At 38.4% G+C, this 26,712-nt stretch overlaps 1 protein-coding gene and 2 long non-coding RNA genes across 4 annotated transcripts in view; 1 reads left to right on the top strand and 2 right to left on the bottom strand.

Annotated features, from left to right (window-relative positions):
* LOC311077939 (sialic acid-binding Ig-like lectin 14) overlaps positions 1–25,894 on the bottom strand; it is a gene marked incomplete at its 5' end in the record, with an annotated part of 29,076 nt that extends 3,182 nt beyond the window's left edge. Inside the window, 2 exons of the mRNA XM_084106584.1 lie at positions 25,403–25,747; positions 25,852–25,894. Coding sequence (XP_083962710.1) covers positions 25,403–25,747; positions 25,852–25,894 — 388 coding nt within the window. The remainder of the gene's footprint in view (positions 1–25,402; positions 25,748–25,851) is intronic.
* Positions 12,453–15,059, top strand: LOC311078358. Of its 2 annotated transcripts, XR_014605141.1 has the most exons (4): positions 12,500–12,579; positions 12,681–12,737; positions 12,997–13,086; positions 14,028–15,059. It is a non-coding gene; the product is annotated as an uncharacterized lncRNA (long non-coding RNA). The 2 variants fall into 2 exon arrangements; XR_014605142.1 differs by lacking the exon at positions 12,681–12,737 and having other exon boundaries at positions 12,453–12,579; positions 14,028–15,056.
* Positions 19,749–23,330, bottom strand: LOC311078253. The gene is made up of 3 exons (XR_014605097.1): positions 23,217–23,330; positions 20,185–20,248; positions 19,749–20,033 (listed from the first exon to the last, which is right to left on the bottom strand). It is a non-coding gene; the product is annotated as an uncharacterized lncRNA (long non-coding RNA).
* Positions 25,895–26,712: the final 818 nt, after the last annotated feature.

Below are 26,712 nucleotides of genomic sequence, written 5' to 3'. Positions count from 1 at the left end.
TGGTGTTCGGGTCTGTTGGACCCGTTTTCATTTTTTATCAAAAGAAAAATGATACAATTAATTATTTTTTCAAACTGAGACTCATTGGCCTTGGCTCATTTTCTGTGAGGAACATATATCAGAACACATTTTCAATGAAAACACACTGTACACCCCCCCCCTACACATTTATATTACACACAGGATGTTCGGGTCCACTGGACCCGGGGCTAATAAAAGTGTGGAAATTGTAGGTCCTGTGTACCTTTACTCTGTCCTCCTCCTGTCAGGGCCTGCTGTTAGTGTGTGTATGTTCTTGTATATGGTTTATGAGGACACAAATGTGTATAATGACATGGGTATTACAACGTAAACATGGTTTATGACGACATCTGTGTCCTCACACTAAAACATACTAAATGGTGTTTTTTGAAATTCAAAAAATGCCAAAAGTTTTCTGTGATTGGTAGGTTTAGGGGTAGGGTTAGTGTAGGGGGATATATTATACAGTTTGTACATTAGAAAAACCATTACGCCTATGGAGAGTGACCGTACACCACATTTCCAAGTAAGTGTGTGTGTGTGTGTGCATGTGTATGTGTGTGTGTGTGGGTGTGTGTTTTGTGTGTGTCTGTGGATGTGTTGTGGGTGTGTGTATGTGTGTGCATGAGTGTGTGTGTGCATGCGTGTGAGAGAGAGATTGTGTGTAAGTGTGAAAGAGTGCAAGAGTGAGTTTTGTGTTTCTACTCCTGCCATTCCCACACGAGGTTGCAATTCTTAAATGTGATCTAACAAAGGTAAAGAGAAAATATTGACCATATATGCTGTTTATATTGCTTGTAATTGGGATGAAGTAAACATCTGTTGAGTATTTTAACATAACATTGTTGATTGTGTTGAATTAAAAACCCAAAAATGCAGCGGGTCCACCAGACCCACGAACACTGGCTGAGTAACAAAAATATGAACACCACACAAGGGTTAATGGGTAATCCATAAATCATAAAACCAGTCCAGGCAGGGGTCAAAATCCATATAAGCAATCCATAAACGAGAAACAAAACAAGAACAGGTAAGAAAACAGACCTCCAAAGTGATGTGACGAATAACAAGGACTCCGTGACAAACACTGAACCTACAGGGTATATATAATCATCAATATACATCTGATATTTTCTCCTGCCATAACAAACATATTTTATACAAATACAGTTACAGCAGCCAGAGAAAAGTCTACAGAAAAGTAAAGGGTTCAAGAGTAAATGTGCCACTAATTATTCAATGAAACGATCCGAGTTGTGTATCTACACATTAGTGCGTAAAAGGTTTACACATTAGTATGTGTAATTAGTATGTTACACAAGAGGAATAACACATTAGTATAATAACACGTGTAGTCCTTATATAAACACACAGATGTGCAAATAAATTACACAGGTTGTGCGTTAGATTCTACACAACATGTCATTTTTAACGCATTTCTTTTTACAGGTTGTGTTGTTTTCGACACAATTTTATAAGAGTGCGCCAACATTAATTATCAATGTGCATCGTATGCAGTGTTTGCTGTGTTCTCAAACAAACTGGCCTGTGTGAATAAAAGTTAGTTATATATAATATTTTGTCACATTTTAATTGAATTTAAAGTGCAAACTCGGTGAACTGTTATCTCTTCATGAACTTTTGTCAAAAGCAGCATTATCAGTTAGGGGTTGAAGCGTGAATAACTGAATAATGTCCAGTACAGTGAGTCTGTCCAGTCATTGAGCTTGAGACATTGTCTTGTACTTTGTGTGCACATGCATTCTGTTCTTGACTATTGATTAAATAGTTAATATTTTTTCCACATTATTTTTTACAATTCTGAGTATGTAATAACCTGACACAATTTGGGTGTTAAAATGACTTACTCAACTATTGTGTTACATTTGACAACATGTGCCTGAGCACACACACTACATGTCTTAAAACTGTTAAAACATTTAAATGTTAATTTAAACATTAAATGTTAAAACATTTTTAACACAATTTTAATGTGTCATTTTTAACACAACTCTTTTTAGAGTGTACTTATGAAAATATTGTTTTATCAGTTACACTGGACCATGAAAATATGACAATACTTTATTACTATTGGAAACATCGACTCATTACAGGAAATATAAGCTCATCTTCTCAGAATCTATGGAGTGATAAATGTGAATAAATAATCTCAGTGTGAATTACTTCTTCAGCTTTGATGGAGGGTGTTGCAGAAAAGCAGAAGTAAACGTACAGAGACAGAGGAGTGAAGAGAGAACCAAGAAATCAGCCACGAACAACATGACGCTCTCTCAAATAATGAAATACATGACAAATAAGACAAAGATAATCAAAGTTGATTTATTAAATACCCAATGACATCATAATATTAGTTTTGTGGCTTTTAGTTCTTATCTATCAGCTCAGAGCTCATTTATGCTAGTGAACTCCTTTGACATGATAAATATTTAACATGTACACATTCACTTCTGAGAACATGAGCCAAACATATTCATGATCTGTTGCTACAGTGATTTCTGTCCAATCAAAAGCTCTGAATATTGAGAAAGTCCCTCCCCCTAAACCATGTGACACTGACTAGCATGTAGCAAAAGACTATTGGACATTTCTAAAAGGAGCAATTGACATGTTCAATACAAACTTCCTGTTTCAGAGAGAAATATGTGAGAACAGGACAGAAGAAAGTGCAGATGAGCCACTCATGAGGCCTTAAATAAAACATCAGAGTGTTTCTAATGTGAATGTAAGAGAGACTCACCGTGAATCATGAGCAGAAAGAAGATCAGAGGAAGAGGAGGAGCCATTCTGACCCACATCAGCATAACATATATCTATAATACAGCATTCATATAATCATCACTTAAACAAGTACATGCAAATCACCCTATTCTTAACATTTCTCATGTAATAATCTAATAATAATCTAATCATAATTTTCACACACAGAAACACACACACAAACACACTGCACAGGTCAAATACACCTATTCAGTCTGTCCAATGGTTCATACAACACACACACAGACACACACACACACACACACACACACACACACACACACACACAAACAAACAGACAGACAGACACACACACACACACACACACACACACACACTGCACAGGTCAAATAGACCTATTCAGTCTGTCCAATGGTTGATACAACACACACACACACACACACACACACACACACACACAGACACACACACACACACACACACACACACACACACACACACACACTGCACAGGTCAAATAGACCTATATTCAGTCTGTCCAATGGTTGATACAACACACACACACACACACACACACACACACACACAAAAACACACACACTGCACAGTTCAAATAGACCTATATTCAGTCTGTCCAATGGTTGATACAACACACACACACACACACACACAAACACAAACACACACACACACACACACACACACACACACACACAAAAACACACACACTGCACAGTTCAAATAGACCTATATTCAGTCTGTCCAATGGTTGATACAACACACACACACACACACACACACACACACACACACACACACACACACACACACACACACACACACTGCACAGGTCAAATAGACCTATATTCAGTCTGTCCAATGGTTGATACAACACAGTATCCCACCGGTCACAATTGTGACCGATCATATAACACACTTTTTCACACACTTTTCCATGAAAATTTCTAAAAATGATGATTGATTGTTTCAAAGGGATACTAATGACACATGATTTGGATATTTTTGTGTCTGGGAAAAATTTGGGATTAAACGGGTTAAGCAAGAGTGTGTTTGTCTTACCGTGTTGAAGCTCATCAGATCAACAGCAACCAAATGACTGACTGTTTTAACACAAGCACTTTAGCTTTACAGTGAAGCTTTGTGTGGATAACACTGTTTATTAATGACCAGTGATGGAAATATCACAGTCCCTCCCTCAACAAGAGAACAACATTACTGAACTAAACCTACTTAAAGAAAAATGATGATCTTGAAGATGAATGAAGATGTATAATTGTGAAGATGAATGAAGATGAATGATAGTGATTTACAGGTGAGGCTCATCAAGGTTGTTGTCAGTCGCAGGAGATGACTGTTATATACATGTATCAGCTTTCTTGTGTATTCAGATATCTCTGATACACTCTGCAGAATTAAATCAGTTACACGCTTGATAACTTTCCAAATGGCGTCTATTACTTTTCTGCTTCCTAACGTGAACTTCCTTCTACATCCGGTCCCCCCACACTGTAAAAAATGGACTGGCCGAGCAGGGCAGTACAACATATGGAATGTCACCATAGTAGGGGGACACAACACCGGACAATGACGGCAGAGCGGGCTCTGCCAAGGGAAATCCACGGGCTCACAGCAGGGAGCCCTTCCGTGAAAGAATACACATATGGGATCGCCGCAGGGATCATTACATATAGGACCCAGCCTAGCACTGGTTCCACCATGGGGAGAGGAATGGCGCAGCAAGCCAACACTAGAGCGGGTACTTCGGTGTTACTGGCTGCTTGAGGCAAGCACAAGGGAAGAAACTGTCTCTACACATAGGCTATAGAATCTAGCGAACGTGTTTGGTGTCACCCAGCCCGCAGCTCTACAGATATCTGCCAGCGAGGTGCCATGCGTCAGCGCCCAGGAAGAGGCAACATTCCTAGTGGAGTGAGCTCTTGGGACTGGTACGCCAAGGTGATGGCATCCACTATCCAGTGGGCCATACTCTGCTTGGAAGCCATCCATCCATAACAGATAAAAAAGCTGGTCTGAGGTCCTGAGAATTTGTGTTCTGTCCATGTAAACAGCAGATTCAATTCCATTTCACCCTCCTAACTCACCACACTTTGGATGTTGCTGGGAGCGAGAAATTCGCTTTTTGAAAAACGCATTGATGGATACTCTAGGAACTCAATCAGTGACTTTTGAGGTCCTTCAAACTGTGCTGGTGGAGATTGAAGGAATCCAAACCACTGGGATATACACCATCCGATGTTTCTGATCCTGACCTCATTACTCCAAATTGTCTTCTAATGGGGGGGCCAGATGCTTCACTCCCCCTGACAGTATTCCCCCAGTCTGAGCTGGTCAGCCGATGTCGTCACAGCCAGATCCTTGCCAACCAATTCTGGAGAATTTACCTCAAATTCTGCCTGCCTGGACTTCAAAAGTCATCAAAAATGACATCCGGGTTGGCCCTACGTTGCTGATCATGGATGCTCAGCTACCCAGAAATCTCCGGCCTGTGGGAAAGGTGTCAGAAGTATTCTCCGTAACTGACACCAGAGTGAGGACAGCCAAAAATCATACACTTATCCAGTTGCATGCCTTATACAATTACCTGCTATTCCTGATAAAATTAATTGTAAACCCCACAGAAGAATTGAAGCCTTTTTGTATATGCACATATTTGCTTATGGAAATCTAGGGGCAGTTGTAAACAATTATTTTATTTTTTGGTGGGTCAGCACCCTGAGAAGGCAACTTATTCTATATAGTTAAGAGCTATCAAGCAAAAAGCATTTTTTCTATTCCAAGAATACTTTTTGTAACATAAGAAAAAACCTCATCATAAACTGGACAGGGCAAATGAAGCAGCATCCTTCATAGCACGAGAATTAGCCAAACGGAGAAAGAAAGAGGAAGTAAACAGAGCATTTTTTTAAGATGTGTGTGATTTTCTTCTCAGACAGGATTGTTCACATACTGAGTTCCTGCTGAGTGAACAAATGCAACCGTGATCCTTTTTTCTTGAAATTAATTTATTGAGTTTTATGGGACTCTATAAGATCATCTTCACTAAAACCCTTAGTCTCGCTTCCTCTTTTGTGTGTTGATAAGAGACCTGCGAACTGCATTAAACCTTTATGCAAATCCTGACCTGGCAGAAGCTGTATCCTGTACAACACAGACATTTGCCTTATTCTTGTTCCATAATTCTTTAAGAGAACCACAAATTATCACTTTATAATTCATGAAACCAAGGAGGAGATTGGTTGCAACTGGGAAAGGGATTTGTCATTCCACTGCACATATGGCAATAATCTAGACTGAAGGCCAACTGCACTGCATACGTGTTAAATTAAAACTAGCAATAATACTCGCCTCTAAACTTGGAGTAATGGTAATGGAGGGATCGAAGGCTCGCAATATAAGTTTGTAGAGTTCTTGCTGCAAACTAACAACCGGTGTGACCAGTGTTCTAGCGTCATCTCTTCAGGCTCTGCACTGACAGCTGCATTTAGAGGGTCTGCGAAGAGGTCTATGCTTTCTAGTATGCATTAACAAGGAGGCATTAAATCACGCTTGAGGTTTTTTGAAGAGCTGCATGGAACAACACTGTATTCAGCTTGTTTACATCAGGAACACACTTACTCGTGTGTAACTTGTGCATTCAGTTCTCCTTGAGTCCCCCTGGTGGGCTGGATAGAACAACACAACTTTTACAATACCCTGACACATGCAAGGCTGGATGATGTGAAAGACCTGGAAGTGAATTCTGAACTGCTCTTGTAGACTTTCAATTTCTTTTCTGTACTTGGCAAAACACATCTTGCATTTGGGAGCATATTTGCACATCTCCTCGCAGGCAGAGAAGTGTGCACTGTTAACCCTTGCTGTAAAAAAAGGCCAAATTCTGACAATATTATACCATTTTCCATTAAAAAAGTAATATACCGTATAAAACAAAAATAGCCTACAGGAATATACTGTGAATTAACATTGCTCAAAATCGACACTCAGAGGCTGTTTTCACAATCACACCCTATACCCTCATTCACTATTCCCTACAGTAGTTCACTAATATAGTCCCCTTGACAGAGTGAATGAAAAGAAGTGAGTGAATTGAGACACTGATGAACACCTGATAAGCAGAATCACTGAACGACAGAGAATCAAGAACAGAAAAAAGAGAAACACAAAAACTACAACTGACTTCCAGCCACACTGAGTGTGAAACCAGTTTACGATTATTTCTATCATACATGTACAAAAGTTCTTGTTGAGAATTAACAGAGAAATAGTTAATAATAAAGTTTGTTGTCACCATGATGGAGATCAGTATTTGCTTTAGTTGGTCTCTTGTCCCTTGACTTCTTATCATTCAGCTCTCTCTGGCTGCTGTAACAGTGAGTTTATAAAACACATTTGTTATGGCAAGAAAGAGCCAAGAAGAAGATGATCAGGTGTTTTTGGCTTTTGTGATGATGTCACATTCATCCTGGACATGTCGACTTCTCTGATCTATTCTTTGTCTTTATAGGTTATTCTACGCCTCTATTCTTTGAATTGATGGGTATTTCATATTTAGCATATAACTGTAAATCTACAACACAAAATCAATACTTCTGTAATAAGGTCTTCTGAAGAATATCGTAATTATATAGTGCATTAAAAAAACTCCTGCCTGACTCAGACACACACAGACATCAACTATCAGCACATGAATCTCAACAATGGTGACAATCAAAAGTTTCATGTCGCAATGCATGCTGGGTTCCAGGATAATATAAAATGCCCAGCATGCACTGCTGCATGAATAAAAAAATATATATTGCCACCATTGTTGAGATTCATGTGCTAAATTGTGATATCTCTGTGTTTCTAAAAGTCAGTGTAGCTCTGTTTCTCTGGTTATGCATGATGTGTTAAAAAAAATGAGTCATTGTAATTTATTTCTGTGGTTTCACAGTGGTGGTAATGTAACACTTTTGATTGAGGATTAAACTCTGAATGAGTGAGAATGAATGCCTTAGTGAATGAACAGGTAATATGATGATTTTATCATCATAATCATTATAACTGCAATCATTCATAAACTGTGTGCGCACAAGTGTGACTTGCAAAAACACAGCTCAAGCAGCAAAATAAACACTGATGCTTTAGCATCAGCATCCCAACTAAAGCAAACACTGATCTCTATAATGGTAACTTCAAACCAAACATTTTCAATTAAAAATCTTAATAACAACTTCTGTAATAAAGTCATACTGGTTAATAATAAGTGTAATAATGTGTAATGGCTGGAAGTCAGTTGTAGGTCTTGTGTTTCTCTATTTTCTGTTCTAACAGCAGGTGTTCATCACTAATGCTCAACAATCACTTACATATTCTCTTAATTATCTCACTGCAACACTGCATCAATGTTACTTTTACTCTTTGTAGTGTGGATTTCCCTGTGGGGTTGAAAGGGTTAACAGTGTAAGATAAAAATACACACCCACAAAATGTATTTTAACAGTAATAAACTGTAAGTTATAAAACAGGTATATACTGGCAACACTGTTGCCAGTAATTTACTGTAAAATCTTGTTTTTTGGGTCACCATTGTGCAGAAGAGTAGAGCCTGTGCTTCAGTCCAGGAGAAGATCTACAAACATTGATGATATGCTGCATGTTGCTTTATTTAACAGGCGGTGACTGTGTAGTTGCTGGTCCAGTGGAAATCTCTTTATTTACAAAAGTTTTGTTGTGGTTTCAAATGAAATAAGTTCACAGTAATACTTTGCTCACGTTATTAATGCATCATAAATTTTAGTTAATACATTTAAATGACAGTTGGTCAATTTAAGGCAGTCGGTTTCTGCAAGTGTAATTAGTTAACTCGAGTTTTAGTGCATTTTACAGTAACATACTATAGATTACAGTAAAGAACTGCACAATTAACAGTTAATTACTGGCAACAGTGTTGCCAGTATTTTACTGTAAAAAAACCCGGTAAGGTCTAACAGTGTGTCAAATTTGCTGGATTGGACGAAAATCCACTGTGAAAAAGGTTAAGTTTACGTTGGAAAGCGTTCATATGTGCATAGAGGTCTGAAACAGTCTGAGACCGACCTTGTAACTGTGTGTTCAGATAATTCAGATGCACAGTCATATAATCTGTGAGGAAGGCCATGTCACGAATAAATTCTGGATCCCATAGTTTGCTGCTGTAAGCACTTGATTAACTGTGGAAATCAACTGATCAGACAGTAGCTGTGTCCCAGTAGCTGCATCCTCCGAAGGCCGTATTTGAAGGCCAATTGGCCGCATTTGAAGGCCGATTGCGTCACAGCGGTGCGACGAAGGACGTCCCAATTCAAAGACTGCATCCTTCAAAGGTCACATTTGAAGGCCGATTGCGTCACCACGGCCCGATGAAGGCTGTCCCAATTCAGTTCTGCATCCTACGAAGGACGTATTCGAAGGCCAGTTGCCTCGACGATGGCTAAAAGCGACACCAAATGCACCCTTCTTTCCCCGTGAAAGGAAAGATACAAAAACGGATCCTTAGTGGCCTCTCCTACCCCATAAGTCATTGCGCGCCGGTGACGACAGCATTTTCATATTTGTGTATTATAATACATATCACTCACCCTAGAAAACCCACAACAATAAGAAAAGCAGTAGATGATGCAATGGGATGATGCAATGTGTTTTTGTAGTGCTGTCATGCAAGTTATGTCTACAAAGGTTTTAACCACATTTGAGTATCCAGAAATATGATTTCTAAACTATTTTGAATGCATGTCCGGATGTGTCATTTTTCAGTGTTAACAATGCACTAATGTTAATATTTCATTTGCACCCCTGTGTTATCATTTTTCATAAATACCCTTTTCTGCTTTTTTAGAGCAATTCTGGAGAAAATGCATCTGTTTATTTTTGTAATCTAAGTTATATTAAATGAGGTATTTTATTTATTTTGAAATGACAAAACAAACTTGTGTACAGTTTATTTAAAATGCATAATAAACATAATTTTTGTTCCAATTTTGTGCATTGTTTATTTTTTAACAGGTTTTTAATGACAGGTGCAATTTGAAAACAAACAAACAATATTTTGTAATAACAAATAATTATATAGATACATAACGTTTTATAAGTAATAAATAACCATTTACAACATAACTTATATATCATCTGACAACATAATTTAAATGAACAGTACATAAAACAAGATTCCAGCTGAGCAGGGAGACCCTGGTGGTGCTGCTGGACCCGGGTGGGCTCCACGATAGAGACCCTGGTAAGGCCTCTCTGCCGGTGAGTGGGACATCATCTAGGATGGTGTCCAGAGTGTTTGACTGCATAATTTCCACTGTCCACTGCATTGTCTAACAACAGGTTTGCAGGACTGACTCAATCGACGGCTGCCATCTCACTGAGATCATTTCAGAAAGAGGGAAGAATAAAATAAATGAACTCACATCCTCAAATCAAAGCATCAAGAATTTCAACATATAAACCCATTCTATGGACATTAATTTTTGGTTTTGGCCATTATAGCTTTAAAGTTCTCTGACTTGCCTGTTACAAGTAATCATGGTCAATGGGAACCTCCTCCAGGGCAGACACCTCTGCAGACAGCTGGTCACGCCAGGGAGCAACACTGACCGTCTCCAAAACATGCTCCCCCTCATCCTCATGCTCATCCTCCTCATGCTCATCCTCCAGGGCCATGATGTCACCAACCCAAAGGCAGATGTTGTGGAGGATGGGACAGGCTGTGATGACCTGAAATGAAAAAACAAAACAAAAAATGATATGGTCTGGAAGAAAGAAGTTAATTATGTTTTTTGCAAATGTATTTTTCATCTAACTTACATGAGGTACAAAGGTGTGGTGCACCTCCAGCGCTTTCAGGAAGATGGATCGGAACCTGGTCTTCATCATCCCAAAAGCACGCTCTATAATGGAGCGTGCCCTGGAATGATGAAGATTAAAGCGCTGGGCTCCCACAACTCGTACTGGCCTCTTGTAGGGAGTGATGAGGGGGAGTGGGTGTTGGAGACATGGGTACCCTCCGTCTGCGAGGATGAAGTGCCCTGGAGGAGGGTACATTGACCTCCTGTACAGTGGGCTGTGGCGGAGCACTCGTGCGTCATGCACTCACCCCGGCCAGCCCACGTAGGTGTCAATGAAGCGGCCCTGATGGTCACAAACAGTCTGCAGGATGATGGAGGGGAACAGTTTCCTGTTCCTGTAGCAGTGACCATCAGGGCCGCTTGGAGGCTTGATGCGGACATGGCAGCCGTCGATTGCTCCTGCAGCTTTCAAGAAAGCTCTGTGTCTGGCCAGCCCTGCGAACCCACGGCAAACTGCCTCCAGGTCTTCTGGGGTGTCGGGGAACCGAATGACCTGGTGGCGAATGGCCACCACCTCCTCAGCGACCCGGTGGATAATGCGGTGGACAGTGGAACGAGATATATCAAATGCTCTGGAGACGACCCTGTAGGATGTACCACACGCCAGCCAGAAAAGAAATACCAGGGTCTCTATTGTGGAACCCCATCCGTGTTGCCGTTCACTTCTCAACAGGTCCAGGACCACTCTCAGGGCCTCTCTGCTCAGCCGAAAATCAGGTTGTGTGTCTAAGTCACTGAAAAACCTGTCCAGCACTGGCACGCTCAGGTTTATCCTGCAGTACAGGGGTCTGGTCTGATTTAGAGAAACAAACAAAAGAGAAATTGTTTAGAGTTGTGACAAAGTAATTGTTGGAAGATATAGTGATACTTAAACTACTTTTAGTAAGTATTAATGGCACATTTGGGAAATCTAAGTAGTTATATTTAAAACCTTACTTATGTACAAGTGTTATCTTGCATACTTGTATTTAATTTACTTAAGATATCAAGAGTAAAAGTACAGTTATTTATTCTGCATAAAAAACTCCTTGTCAGGGTTTTTCAGATATGTTTATATGCATTCATATTACTGTTTGGCTATGTGCATATTGCATTTTAATTCTGAATATGCTGAAGGTTGTTATATTTAAAGTAATTTAGCCTACTGTTGAGTAGTTTACTATACAACAACCCAGCTAACACACGACGTAACAGTTACGTAATGTATTTGTACTTTTTGGTCATGTCATGACCTTACTAACTGACAACGTAACTACAACGTCGCATGCTCGTAATTTCATTACCATCATATTACCAACCCACAACGTCGTCAGTACGTCCTCGTAAGGTTATAAGATAACCAACAACGTCCCAGATACGTACTTTATTCGTAATAATGTGGTCATTTCATGACGTACTGGCAACGGAACTGCAACGTCACGGGGCCGTAAGTTCATTACCATCATATTACCAACCCACAACGTCGTCAGTACGTCCTCCTAAAGTTATAAGATAACAAACAACGTCCCAGATACGTACTCTATTCGTAATAACTTGGTAATTTCATGACTTACTGGCAACGGAACTGCAACGTCACGGGCCCGTAATTTCATTACCATCTTATCAGACTGCATGAAATATTTTATTTGTTTCAATTGTTTGTTCAGTATTTCTTACGTTTGAAAGACGTTCATTTTATTCAAGTAAGGTTATAATTCTGGATGTTTATGTTTCTAAATGTTGCGTGGCTTTGACGTTTTAATGGGCGTGCGCGTGAACCTTCGAGTCGACCTCAAACACTGGAGCGGAGATGAGTTGCCATGGAAACGGCGCGGCACCGACCCGCACGCGCCTGCGCTTGCCTCACTGACTGCAACTGACAAAGCAGCTGAACTCCGTCTCTCGCTGTTGTTTTCACTGCTTTCTGGTGAGTTTAGTCTCTAAAATCACACAAATAATACACACAACTGTTCTTGACACTTCTCTTACTCGTAATTGACACGCTTCTGTTGAATATTTGCTTAATAGAAATGGTTTAGTGTCTTCGGAAAAAGTCCGTTAGCATCTCAACCGTTTTCAGAAGAGGTAACGTTGCTAACTTCATAGCTTGAGCTTTTGATATGAACGTTTAGGCTTTTAATCACATCTTAATAGGTAGATGAGAGGTTTTGGTAGTTTTGTAAAAAAAAATAAGTTAGTTTGGAAGTGAGCTAATTTATTTAACATAAACGTATGTATTTAACATAAACGTACTCGATGACGTCACTTACATGGAGTGTAAAAATTGGCTGAAACTAGCTCAATGGTTAACACAAATTGATAAAAAATAGTTCTGTGATTTCAGCAGCAACAAAATAATCCTTCTACAACAGAGGGGAAGCTCCATGACTTCAACATTTCTGAAGAAAGCTGCTGCCAGAGAAGTTGGAAACAGGTGAAGTGAGGAAGCTCATTAAATTACTTCATATCCATTTTCTCACAATATTTTGTCACCTACTGTATATCAACATGCATCTGTTATTTTCTTAGTTTTTAAATTCTCATATTTACATTTACATTTGTTTGTTTAATTTATTTTAAGAAAGTTTTGACATCCAAACTTAAGTGACACTGTATGAGCAATATGAATAAGTAAAACTAAAACCATAGATGAAACATTTATGATTATTATCAGTGTTGAAAACAGTTGTGCTGCTTCATATTTTTGTGTTTTTCAGGGTTATTTGAATGAAAGAAAAAAAGCAGCATTTATTTGAAACCGAAATCTTTACTCTCTCTTCTGGTCAATTTAATGCATCCTTAGATTCCTTACTGAATAAAATATGTTTGTTTTTAGTTTTTTTTGGTTTTTTTACGCTATTGAACCCAAACTTTTGAACAGTAGTGTAAACTACTGTTTATATGTTGGGTCTATTTCACAATGAATCCTGGAGAGAGAGAAAAGAAAATGGATTAAACTGTTACATTGGTTTACACAAAAAGATTAATCAGCACAACTGTTTTCAACATTGATAATACTCAGAAATGTTTAGGATGTTTGCACTGTAAGAATGTATAGTATTCAAATATTAAAATGCTGACTCGTTAGGCCATGTTTTCTCATTAAAATCAGATGATTTCCTATTAATTCAATAGAATGTAAGGGAATAACTCTAGAATAACCTTCCTGATAATGTTTGGGGCCCAGAAACACTATCCTAATTTAAATCTAGATTAAAGACACATCTCTTTAGCCAAGCATTCAATTAACACATCTCATAATCTTGCACTATATGATGAAATAGTAAAAAGTTCACATGACCATCTTTTGCCTGAAATAATATGAACAGCAGCAATGCTAATCTTTCTCCTGTTGTCTCCTTGTTTCCATCTCAGGATGCTCAGCATATTTGACTAGAGATTACAGCAGCTCCAGTTCGGATCCAGCCTCACTTGGGAAGACTTCTAATGACATCAACACTCTTGAAGACAATGTGTTTAAACAATTTTCAGATGTTAAATGATATTTTAAAGTGTTTAAACTAATTTAAGTTTTTATGTCAGGTGGTACAACAACAATATTATGTATTGTAGTTGTACCACCTGACATGGAAAGTGTACCACCAACCTACCCATACTTGAAATTAGCAGTTTTTATCAGTATTTGAGAGAGCTCTACAAGCTTTTTCACTTTGCCAAAGAGATCAGTTAGGCTCCTCTGGCTCTGTTTTTAATGTTTTATTATTAAGACACCATTTTAAATTGTTTTCTTAGTCTGTTCATTTGTTCGGACAGTTGCACCATCACCTGACATTTTGGGGGTTTAATGCTGCCTTCAGGAATCATCATAAATAGGCCTAGTTTCCTAGTTTAAAAAAATGGACATCGTAATCACGACTTCAGAAGAAGAAAAACTAAATAATATGTATTATTAAATGTACCAAAAAAAAAGATTTCAAACTAAGGTTTTATAGAATATAGTGAATAGTGATACATTGTCATGAAGTTGTCAAATTATTTTAAAAGGAAATAATGCACTTGCCACAACATAACTTTGTGTTGTTATGTTTAGAAAAATATATGAGCGATTTTTAAACAAAACTGTCTGCTTATACAGATTCTATCTTTCAGTGCTAATTGCTTTGTGTATTTAAATGTTAAATGGGAAAACACTCAACTGTTCTTTTTTCTTGCATTTTTCTTTTCTTATTCTTGCTTTGTTAGCAAAGCAAGCCACCGAAATGAAGACGTGTAGGAGTAGTTAGATGTTCAAGCTTTTGGGGAAAACCTTGTTCATTTAAATGTATAACCTGTTTGCATACTGTTTTTGCTGTTTGTGCTTTGTTCTATAGTAAATTAACTGAATTAACCAAATTTTGAGTCTGTATCGTTCATATGTCATTGAAAAAGTCTATAAAATAGTTTTGGGCCAATGAGGACAAGTTAAATTAGACCACTGCATGTCCGCCCATATTATTAAAAACTAAAATGACCAACTGGTTACCAACACACGACTATCGATCCACAACGTTGCCACGACGTCACCGTTACTTACTGACAACGTTACAAAGTTACGTCGTGACAACGAATCCAGGAATTTCACTTTTCCGGTTGCCACGACGTAACAAGTTACGTCGCCACGACGAAAGTTTGGTCACCATATTACGTTGCAGTTACGTAACAGTCACGTATTTGTGTTAGCTGGGAATGCATCATATTTTAAAATACCATGTTTTTGTAGTGTTGCTGTCCTGTGAGAGAGAAAAAAAACCCTCATTACTTCACATTTGTATGCGAATACTTAACGAATGTACTTGCTTACAGTCTACAGTCTATTTTGAAAATGAAACGAGCACAATTTTAAGGAATTGTTGCTATACAGATGCATGCCATATAAAAGGCTGCATCCGAAGGCGAGCGGGAGTAGCCTACCACCTTATATATATATATATATATTAAAGAGGTATATTTCACTGTATTTATTTAAGAGGTATATTTCACTGTGTTTATTTATTGTTTTGTGTTTTATGCGTCAACTGCGTTAAAACAAAGCACGCTGGAAACATGCCTAAATAAGATCACCATGATCAAGAGAATAAACTCCATAAAAATCACATCTTTGTAAGGTAGTGTGGCAGAACAGAATCCGTTAGCCACTTTATTTTTTGTTTTTTTGTTTTTTTCTCTTTAACCAATCAGAAGAGGATGATCAGTGTGACGAACTATTTAAGGAGGGGAATTGTGAGCGGAAGGGAACTGGTAATGGGGAAGTGAAGTGTGTTGCTTGTTCGAGGAAGGTGCTGTTTGTTCGAGGAACGTGCAGAAGTATCGTGCTTTGGTACGAGAAATTGACCTGCCTGGAAGAGAAGTATGACGGAAGTTTGCAGTATCCTGGAGGTGTGATTTATCTGGGTGCGGATGACGTGACAGTGGGAATGAAAGTGAAACTGTGAGCGGTTTGGACGCTCTCTATCTCGGCTGTCGGTAGAGGTGCGTTGCCTTGGACTAATCTTCATCGCATTTTCCTGGATTGTGCTGAAAACGAAGTTCCTGTACTTACCAAAGGCCCAAAACGAAGACCAGCAGCAGCATCGGGTACAGACTTGACGCACCCACAGTACGCACACGCCCCACAACACACACACACACAATTAATCGAACTTTTCCTTGACTGTCGGAGAGTATAAAAAGAGTGTGAATCGAAACTAAGTTGTGAATTCATCAGTTGATGGGTTGCTTGGACATAGACTTTCCTTTACCTCTTATATTGTGACTGTCTGAGAAAGTTCATAAAATTTGCCCGTGTCAACGTCATTGCTGTTTGCGTGCAAATCATGTGTTTTCCCCTCTTATAAAGAGAAAAATGTATATTTCTTTATAGTTTATACTTATTTTTTATTTTTTTTTCTTGTTTTCCATGGAAGTGTGTTACTGTCACAACAGTGATGTTGGAATGTTAGGGCTGAATTCCTAAAATAAATGGTTAAACGATGGTTGGTTTCTACAAGTTTCCCTTTTTCAATGTCTTCATATGTAGCTGGTGGGTTGTGAGAATTTATTTATTGCCAGGATTATATGCCTGGCTGGCGCAAGAACAAACCAAATTAAATATAAAAGTAAACATAAATGTTTATTAATGGGCCACCATCGTTACAGTAGCCTATAACTAAACATTTGAACAGCTTTATGTGTATTTTGTATTTTTATAAGTAGCCTATCATTACATTACTCAAGTACACCCAATACTTATGTACATTTTAAAGTGTACTCCAGCAATTAAGGACGCAACTTCTGAATCGGGATGCAGCAAACCAGTTTACCTTACCTGGCCACGGTCTTGACAAAGCCGGAGATACATCCCCACCATCTCCTCCAGTAAAACATTAAATAAAAAAAATTAAAATTATAAAATCTTGCTCCATTTTTTTTTATTTTATAAATGCCGCGTAGGATGGCAGCTCTCCTGTCGCAGCGTTGCTAGACGACAATGGGGAACACCTGGTGGCAATTACAAATCCTATGAAGGCTAGACTCGGAGTGTCCTTCGGAGGCTGGGAAGGCTGGGAAGGCTGGGTAGGCTGGGTCCTTCGAAGGATGCAGCCTTCACTTTGGGACACAGCTAGTATATGCAACTGTTGTTGTCTCATCTCTTACTGAAATCAAGTATACTCGCTCTGCTCCTTGGTATAATAACAACCTTCCTCTCCTTTAGTTCTAATGCTAGTGCGGCAAGTTTTTCGGGTGCCCTGTTTTCAGAATTTTGTGCAACCTGATTTTGCCTCACTTGTTACAGCTCAGATATGAAAAAGGGGGAGGGGGGAGGGGGGAGGGTTGAGAGGTGGCGCCTCGACAAATCTCGAGAGAGTCATAATTTGCTTTACGGCACGACGTCTCATACATCAACAACATATGAAGCAGCCTCTATGGAAGACACTAGCACGCATTTCAGACGTGAATCATGGCAAAGTCGACGAAGAAAATGAAGCGCGGTCGGAAGAGTCAAGGAAAAGAAAACGACGGCTCTGCGTGAGTGGTATTTACGAAAGTAACGTTAAATACAAGTACTCCACAGTGACTCTAGGGGTCGCTGTTTGAGAAAAACGGAAACTGCTTAGTCTGCCTTTAAATAACTAATCGACCTATGTCAAATCTTCCTTTCCTGGCTAAAATTTTATAATGAGTTGTAGCTTCACAGTTGCATAATCATCTTTCTGTTAGTAATCTTTTTGAGCAACTTCAATCTGGTTTTTGAACATTTTTATGACTCACAAATGATATGACTTTTATGACATGACTTTTATAGCCGCCTGTTTGGTTGGTTCTGTGGTTCTGATGGTTCTGTATTTGAGTTTCAGAAGAAATTATGGAATCTAGGAGTTATCTTTGATTCCCCATTAACATTTGACCCTCGTGTACAAAACGTTGTTAAGACTTCTTTTTTTTATATCTCAGAGATATTGCAAAATTGCGTCCCAATGCTATTCTTTTCAGCTGCAGAAAAGCTAATTGCTTGGAATTTTTAAAACGCATTTTAAAACTTAGGTTTGGTTAGGTTTGGTTAGGAAAGTTAGGTTATTGTTGATTGTGGTAATCATTGCTGGTTTCTTGTTTATTTAATCCACCTATGCTTTTTTGTTTGATTTCTTTTGTATTTTGTTTATTACTTTACTTGTATTATCTTATACTGTGATCGCTTTGAGAATCTCCTTTAAAGGCACTACAGAAAACAAAAGTTATTGTTATTATCGGCCGTGTTTTCTCTGGCTGGCTGCAGTATCGCTCCGAGCGGGAGATTGAAAACCCGAAGTAGAGCTCGAGTGGTCTGTGTTTCGGTTAGTCACTCACAACTTGTTTCTGTTTGAACTGTTTTCATCATCGTAGAAGGAATAAGTTGAAACGTAAGTTGCTGTGTATTAAGGACTTTTTTTCATAGAAATGTTTTTGTTCCGAACAACGAGTGTAATTTTGTGCATTAATCCGGTAACACTTTAGAATACTGTTCCTTCATTAATGAATAACTACACATGAACAAATGAGTAATGCACTATTAACATTGTAGTAACTACTATTAACTAACAAGAAACTCTGATTAACAAATAAGTAAGTCATAGCGTTCAGTCGAATGTGGTAGTTCACTATTAGCTAATCAGTAACTACTATTTTTCATACCTCACTGAAGACTACTAAGAACTACTATATACAGGTTCATAATTAATATTAATAATGCATAATATATAATAAGGTAATGGTAACTCATTAGTAATTAATCAAGTGTTACTACATCCTTCTAAAGGAACTACTAATAATTTGGATCAGTATTCTAAAGTGAAAAACATGATAACAACCTAATATTGACTGAAGTCATTGTAAGCTTTTAAGGCTTTTGTAAGGTTTTGGATAGTAATGACTCAAGTGTTACTACATATTTCTAAAGGAACTACTAATTATTTGGATCAGTATTCTAAAGTGAAGATCATGGGAACACACTAGTAATGACTAAAGTGTTACCAAATCCATTGGAAGGAATTACTATTCAAAATCTTACAAAAATCTCAAAAGTTTACAATGACTTCAGTCAATATTAGGTTGTTATCATGTTTTTCACTTTAGAATACTGATCCAAATAATTAGTAGTTCCTTTTGAATGATGTAGTAATACTTGAGTCATTACTAGTGGGTTACCATTACCTTTTATTATAAATTATGCTTTATTCATGTTAATTATGAACCTGTAGATAGTAGTTCTCTGGGAGGTATGAAAAAAATAGTAGTTATTGATTAGCTAATAATGAACTACTACATTCATCTGAGCGCTATTACTTACTAATTTGTTAATCAGAGTTTCTTGTTAGTTAATAGTAGTTACTAGAATGTTAATAATGCGTTACTTGTTTGTTCCTGTGTAATTATTCATTAATGAAGGAACAGTATTCTAAAGTGTTACCAGTAATCCTTATTAATAATCTTATGTAGTTTGATCTATTTTTTTTCTCTCTAGCAATATCTAAGTGTAATGGTCTTTAACATTTGTTATGCTGTTATTCTTAATTTACTGAATAACAGAAAAGTGTGGATTTTTTTTACACTAGAGCCTTATTTTATTCTGCCTTTTATTGGAAACATGAACAATACCGATACTCACAGTCAAAAACATTAATAATCTAAATTAAGTAAGATTCATACATGATAAAAAAGCATAAAGAGAAACACACAACCTAGTGATTACACAGTTTTACATAAATTCATTAACCGTTTACTTTCATTATCGCACATCCATCTATAAAATGATCCCTTAATTACTTCAGTCACACTCATCATGGCACTCCTGCCAATCATTCAGGGCTCCTCCCACAAAGAGATGAATAAAGGCTGTAATATTTACTGTGTCCTCTTCTTGTTAGTCTGAATAAGAAAGAAAGAATAAGAAAGAAAGAAAGAAAGAAAGAAAGTGAAAACATTAATATTGAAATATGTCAATAAAAGCATCAACAACATGTGTCAAGAGGAAAGGCTAATAGATTGGGTTTTGTCTCTGTCTAGTGGGTATTCTTACTTGCTCGAAGATTTTCATACAGAGACGAGTCCAGTTCGGGTGTACAATCATCAAGTTGAGCAGCCTTTATGAATGAAGACAAAGTAAAAACAGGAGTGTGTTATTAAAGAAACACTCCGACTTTTTGGGACTTTAGCTTATTCACAGTATCCCCCAGAGTTAGATAAGTCCATACATACCTTTTTCATTTCTGTGCGTTCTGTAAGTGTTATTTGACGCACCCACCGCTAGCCTAGCTTAGCACAAAGACTGGATGTAAATGGATAATGGTAGCATACTAATCCCAATAAGTGACAAAATAATGCAAACATTTTCCTATTTACATGTTGTGATCTGTATAGTCACAGCGTGTACAAATAACAAGGCTATATGAGACAGAGACCATTTTTAATCGTATTTATACTGGGAACTATATTCTCACTAGGCGTAGGAGCACAGCTAACGTTACTTGGGCGGAGTGATTAGCGCAGCACACGAGACGCCCTGTGGTGAGGAGCAGAGAGTTCGCTCAGAGTTGGAGTAATAGAGTCAGCAATTACTAGATAGTAAATTTATAGTTTACAATCATGGGTGTTTGCTGTATTGTAAAGAGCTGCGACAATAAACAGGGGAGACCAGGTAATACTATGATGTTTCATAGAATTCCAACCAAAAACGCTGACCTGATGAATCGATGGCTACTAAACACACCTGTAAACAGCATCACGAAGTATTTCGTTTGCTCTGAACATTTTACTATAGACGACTATTTTGTAAAAATGCAAGTTGCCACACGGACCATGAAACGCGTGCTAAAGGATACAGCCATCCCATCGATAATAAAGACAGGACAAATTGGATCACCTGTTGCTGCGGTAAGTGTTCCGTTATGTTTTGAGATGACTAACATTAGCCATACTGTAACAGTGCCATGCTAATGTAATGTAACCTTAGTAGTGAGTGACACTATTACGTGAATAGGGGCTCCGTGTATCCCTTTTATTGTTATTATTGTGTTGTCATGACCACACTATATGCAATGGCTATACTACAATTTCATTGAACTATGAATGATCATTACAACAAAATCACTTACTTGGTGGACAGCTGACCATTAGGTCATGTTCGTTCTGATTCTCCCTTCGACATCAATCTGTTCGGCATCTTGTCTTACAGCTTCCAAAGTTTGTAACTCCTCGTCTGTGTATTCTGGCTCAAAACTAACTGGTTCTGGATCTTGGTTTGATACACAGTAAAATTCCTCTGACAATTCCTCAAAATCAGCCATGATCACGAGTCACGTCTAGCTAGTTAGTCACGTTTGTTTTGTTTACGGAACCATCAACAGGGCGTCTCGTGTGCGGCGCTAATCACTCCGCCCAAGTAGCCACTCCGCCCAAGTAACGTTAGCTGTGCTCCTACGCCTAGTGAGAATATAGTTCCCAGTATTTATACGATTAAAAATGGTCTCTGTCTCATATAGCCTTGTTATTTGTACACGCTGTGACTATACAGATCACAACATGTAAATAGGAAAATGTTTGCATTATTTTGTCACTTATTGGGATTAGTATGCTACCATTATCCATTTACATCCAGTCTTTGTGCTAAGCTAGGCTAGCGGTGGGTGCGTCAAATAACACTTACAGAACGCACAGAAATGAAAAAGGTATGTATGGACTTATCTAACTCTGGGGGATACTGTGAATAAGCTAAAGTCCCAAAAAGTCGGAGTGTTCCTTTAAAAGGGTCATGAAACCCCCCTCTTTCAGCTCAAGTTAAGCTCACAATCTTTTTGAAAAATGCAACTTAAATGGGCGTGGATGGCTGTGAGAAGAAGGGAGGGGAGTGGGTATGGCACGGCAGGGGAGAGGGGAAACTGTCATCGCCAGTGGCCCATGCATATTGACTGTCACTAAAAATCAGTGGTAAAACGTGATGAAATGCTAGATTTTTTTTTTTATAGCTCGCAAAGTTAAAGTCTAATGAAATACAAGGACACCTTATTTTTGTCCTTTCAAAAGTAACTGAATGCCCTGCTACATATATTAGCCTACAGTGATCATAATTGTATTTAAAACATATAAATTATTTCTATACACACTATAAATGCATATATTTGAAAATAATAAATTTTCCGCTTAAAAAAAAAAAAACGTTCCGTACATAGCCTAGATCTACGCGCCCCCTAAACCCACATAATAAAGATGGACAGTGACATAGAAATTTTCGCAAATTAAGCATACGTTCCATACACTTGAGGTATTATCAAAATATCTAAATTTTAATAACGAGTGATTATTTAACAAAAGGCAAGTAAAACGGTCAGGGTTACATTTTAGACACACACACACACCTCTGAAGCGATAGAAAAGTCCTCGGGACCGCATCACTAGAGCAACCTGCATTTGGTGTACAAGGCCGAAGTCCACCATTCTCCCGTTGAATGGTTGCTACACGCACATCGTTTAGATGTGTCCGTGGTTGATGGCCAACCAACCGCCCTCAGTCAGAGTCTAGCCCTGGCAGAATCGCAGGGAAAGATGCACTGGAACTTTTGCACAACGAAAACAAACGCGCGTCCCATCATTGCCTCTCTCATCTACTACGCAATATCACAGTTTGACATGTCTGTCATTGGAAAGTTCCACGTGGTGTCATGAATAATTAAGAGCAAGTGTCTTCTCATTGGATAAGAAAACTCAGTAATGAATAATTATGAGACACCGATGAGTCATCAAAGTACTACAGCCTGTGACGTGGACATGATGAAGATTTTAAACCCGGAAGATGAAAATAGCGGAAAAAAACTAAAATTTAACCATTTTCCCCCTACTATTAAATCTAACAGATGCTAACATTGTCTTCAATGGTGTTCAACACACATACCTCTGTTAAAATCTCAGAAATTTTGGTTTAAGGTTTCATGACCCTTTAAATTCCCATATACTTAGTCAATATAGTCAATATAGACATTTCCACACTGACATTAAGCGTTTACTTTCTTTTGGCTAAAGGTGAAGAGAGTTTAGTCTACTGTAGGAAACACTTACAACACTTTCCATTACATTCTCATACACAGGATCACTCAATTCAACATCATAAGCGTCGCGTCTGTCACGATCAGGTCTGGGATGATTCATCTTTGCCATTAAAGAAAAAACTGAATAAAGAGAAAATAAATAATGTCAATAAACAACTCACTAGAAAAAGTCACTAATTCAGACTTTCACTTTTAGTTACAAATGAATTTAGTAAACTACTGAAAACCAAATATTTTTTTCTCACCTGAGATTCCTGTGTGTCATTTCTCTGTTTCAAACACCTGGTTCCCCTTTAAAGACAATGATTTGAAACAATTACACCCAATCAGAACCTATTTGATGATTAATACACAGATATGATTTGAACTAATGGTATTTCTCTAGGACGTGGCACTGCCGTTTTGAATGTGATGAAATCTGGTCTATCTTCAGGATTTACTGCAGTAATGATGTGAGCTTCAGATTTCATTATTCAATAACTAACTGAGTAGCTGTCAGTGTGGAAAATTAGGATTGGAAATTTTGCCTCAGTTCACGTTCATCATGACGTCTCACTGAATTCACAACTTTCTAACTCAGTCATTCATTCACACACACGAGAGAGTACCACAGACACACATCTTACCAAATCACTAACATCGTAATGATCACTGCAGCTCCACAAACCCCTCCAATGGATATGTATAATATCACCAGACGTCCTGCAACTGAGACAAAAGAGTAAAACATCTGAAAAGATTCATTTGAGTCACTATAGAAAGAGTAATGTAAGTATATGAGCCGCTCTACCTTTAACAGTGACAGTTACAGCGTCTGATCTCTGAGATCCATGTTGATTGTGAGCCTGACAGTAGAAGCGTCCACTCTGTAGTGCACTGAAACTCTGTCCAGATCCAACAGCTGAGATTTCATTCTCCTTAAACCAGCTGAAGTTCAGAGCAGGAGGGTTTGAGTCACTGATGCAGTTCAGAGTCACTGAATCTCCCTCCACTATTACACCAGATCCATTCATCAACACTGAGACGCTCCTGGGAAGATCTAATAACAATCACCAAATTATTTAAGACCTCTTACACATTTTTAAAATTACTAATATGAACCAAATTAATCAAAACAGAGAATTAGCATCTTATGTTTTATAATAAACTCACACATGACGTTTAAAGTCACATTATCAGAGTATTTCTCTCCATGCTCATTGATGGACTTGCACTTGTATTCTCCACTGTCATCAGAGCTGATCTTTGAGATGCTGTAGATTCTTCCAGATCCTACAATCGTTCCTTCTTTAATCCAGCTGATTTCTGCAGGAGGGTTTGAGTCACTGATGCAGTTCAGAGTCACTGAATCTCCCTCTACTATTACACCAGATCCACTCATCAACACTGAGACGCTCCTGGGAGGATCTAAAGACAAAAATTAAAATTCATAACAAATACTAGAAAATTATGAATTTGAAGTTTTTTAACAATATGTAGGTGATCATTAACTTACACATGACGTTTAAAGTCACAGCATCAGAGTATTTCTCTCCATGCTTATTTCTGTACTTGCACTTGTATTCTCCACTGTCATCAGAGCTGATCTTTGAGATGCTGTAGATTCTTCCAGATCCTACAAACGTTTTTCCTTTAAACCAGTTGATTTCTGCAGGAGGGTTTGAGTCACTGATGCAGTTCAGAGTCACTGAATCTCCCTCCACTTTTACACCAGATGGACTGATGGACACTGAGACGCTCTTTGGAGGATCTAACACAGGACAAAACATAAAACCTTAAATCATATAATTCAAACACGATCTCCTAATTTTAAAAAGAAAAAAAGTAAATCTGATGAATCTGCACTCACACATGACATTGAGCTGAACAGCAGGAGAGATGTGAGTGTGTCCGTCTACAGCACAGCTATATCTGCCTGAATCCTCTCTTCTGACTGACTGCAGCAGGAGTTCATTGTTTCTGTCTCTTCTCTCAGTTAATGGCTGTGAGTTTCTGTACCAGATGAATGTTGCTCTGTCAGTCAGAGCGCAGCTGCTTTTACATCTCAGAGTGACTGAATCTCCCTCTGTCACTTTCTTAGGAGACTCCACCTGAAGATCTGAACACAACACACACATTATATCTAGTGCTGCTGTCATACACTGATTATTATTCAACATAATGCACAGAAGAAGAGATAAACCTCATCAAAGTCACCTGTGACAGTAAGAGTCACTCCAAGATCACCAGTCCATTTTCCTTCTGTTATATTAGTGATGAATCTGAAATAGTACATGTGTGAATCCTTCAGTGTCACATGACTCAGTCTGACGGTGCAGTTCTGCTGTTTATCTCCCAGATACTGAAGCCTCTGACTGTATTCAGGATCCTCAGACAGATCTCGAGGCTCTTTGCCCTTTATAGACTTTTTTGTCCAGAACGCTTTCATGATCTGATGTCCAGTAGGGTATTTATAAGTGCAGCTCATTATCACTGTTGAGTCCTTTAGTGCACAGATGTGTGAAGGACTGTAACTCACACTCCAATCATCACTAGAAACCCCTGAAACACAGAATTCATCTCGAACAATTTAGCAGCAGCTTGTGCATATACAATTGCAGTATCAAATTTATCTTGAGTGTTTCTGAAGTGTTGCATTGACTAACCATGAATCATGAGAAGAACGATCAGAGGAAGAGGAGGAGCCATTCTGACTGATGTCACTATCAACACCTACAACAAATGTACAGTGGCTTATTTTTCAACTTTAAGGGTCAGTTACATAAATATAGCCATTATGATAAGACAGTGTCTTAAGATCTAGTATGATAGATCAGATCAGTCAGTCTTACTTTTCGGTATCAGATTAGTGATACCGAAGGGCATCAAGGGCATTCAAGATGTAGATGTCTTTTTTTTCCGCAGTAGTTTCAATTTTGATATTTTTAGGTCAAACCGTTCTTGTCTGTCAGTCATATAATGCAGTTCTGTGGTCACGGTCTCAAAGAGCAAGCACAGAGTCCAAATGAAAACAATTCCCCATCGTCCAAATTAAACAATTCCCCATCGTAAGTACACATTGATGGCCTAAGACATGAAACGAGCGGTTTGTGTGAGAAAACGAACAGTATTTATATCGTTTTTATCTTTTGTACAGAGCCACGTCCAGGTGATCTGAAGGCGGCGGGCGCTTCCTATTGTGTGACGTGTGCGCAGACTGGTGCATAGACATATATAATAGATGCCGCCTTGGCTACGGCAGTTCATTGGAACGAGGCGGCATCTATTGTATATATCTTTGCACCAGTCTGTGCACACGTCACACAATAGGAAGCGCCCGCGCCTTCAGATCACTTGGACGTGGCTCTGTACAAAAGATAAAAACGATATAAATACTGTTCGTTTTCTCACACAAACCGCTCGTTTCGTGTCTTAGGCCATCAATGTGTACTTACGATGGGGAATTGTTTAATTTGGACGATGGAGAATTGTTTTAATTTGGACTCTGTCCTTGCTCTTTGAGACCG

This window comes from Abramis brama, assembly GCF_963993115.1.
Source record: "Abramis brama genome assembly, chromosome: 2".
Lineage (NCBI taxonomy): Eukaryota > Metazoa > Chordata > Actinopteri > Cypriniformes > Leuciscidae > Abramis > Abramis brama.
This window is presented reverse-complemented; position numbering and strand designations above follow the sequence as displayed.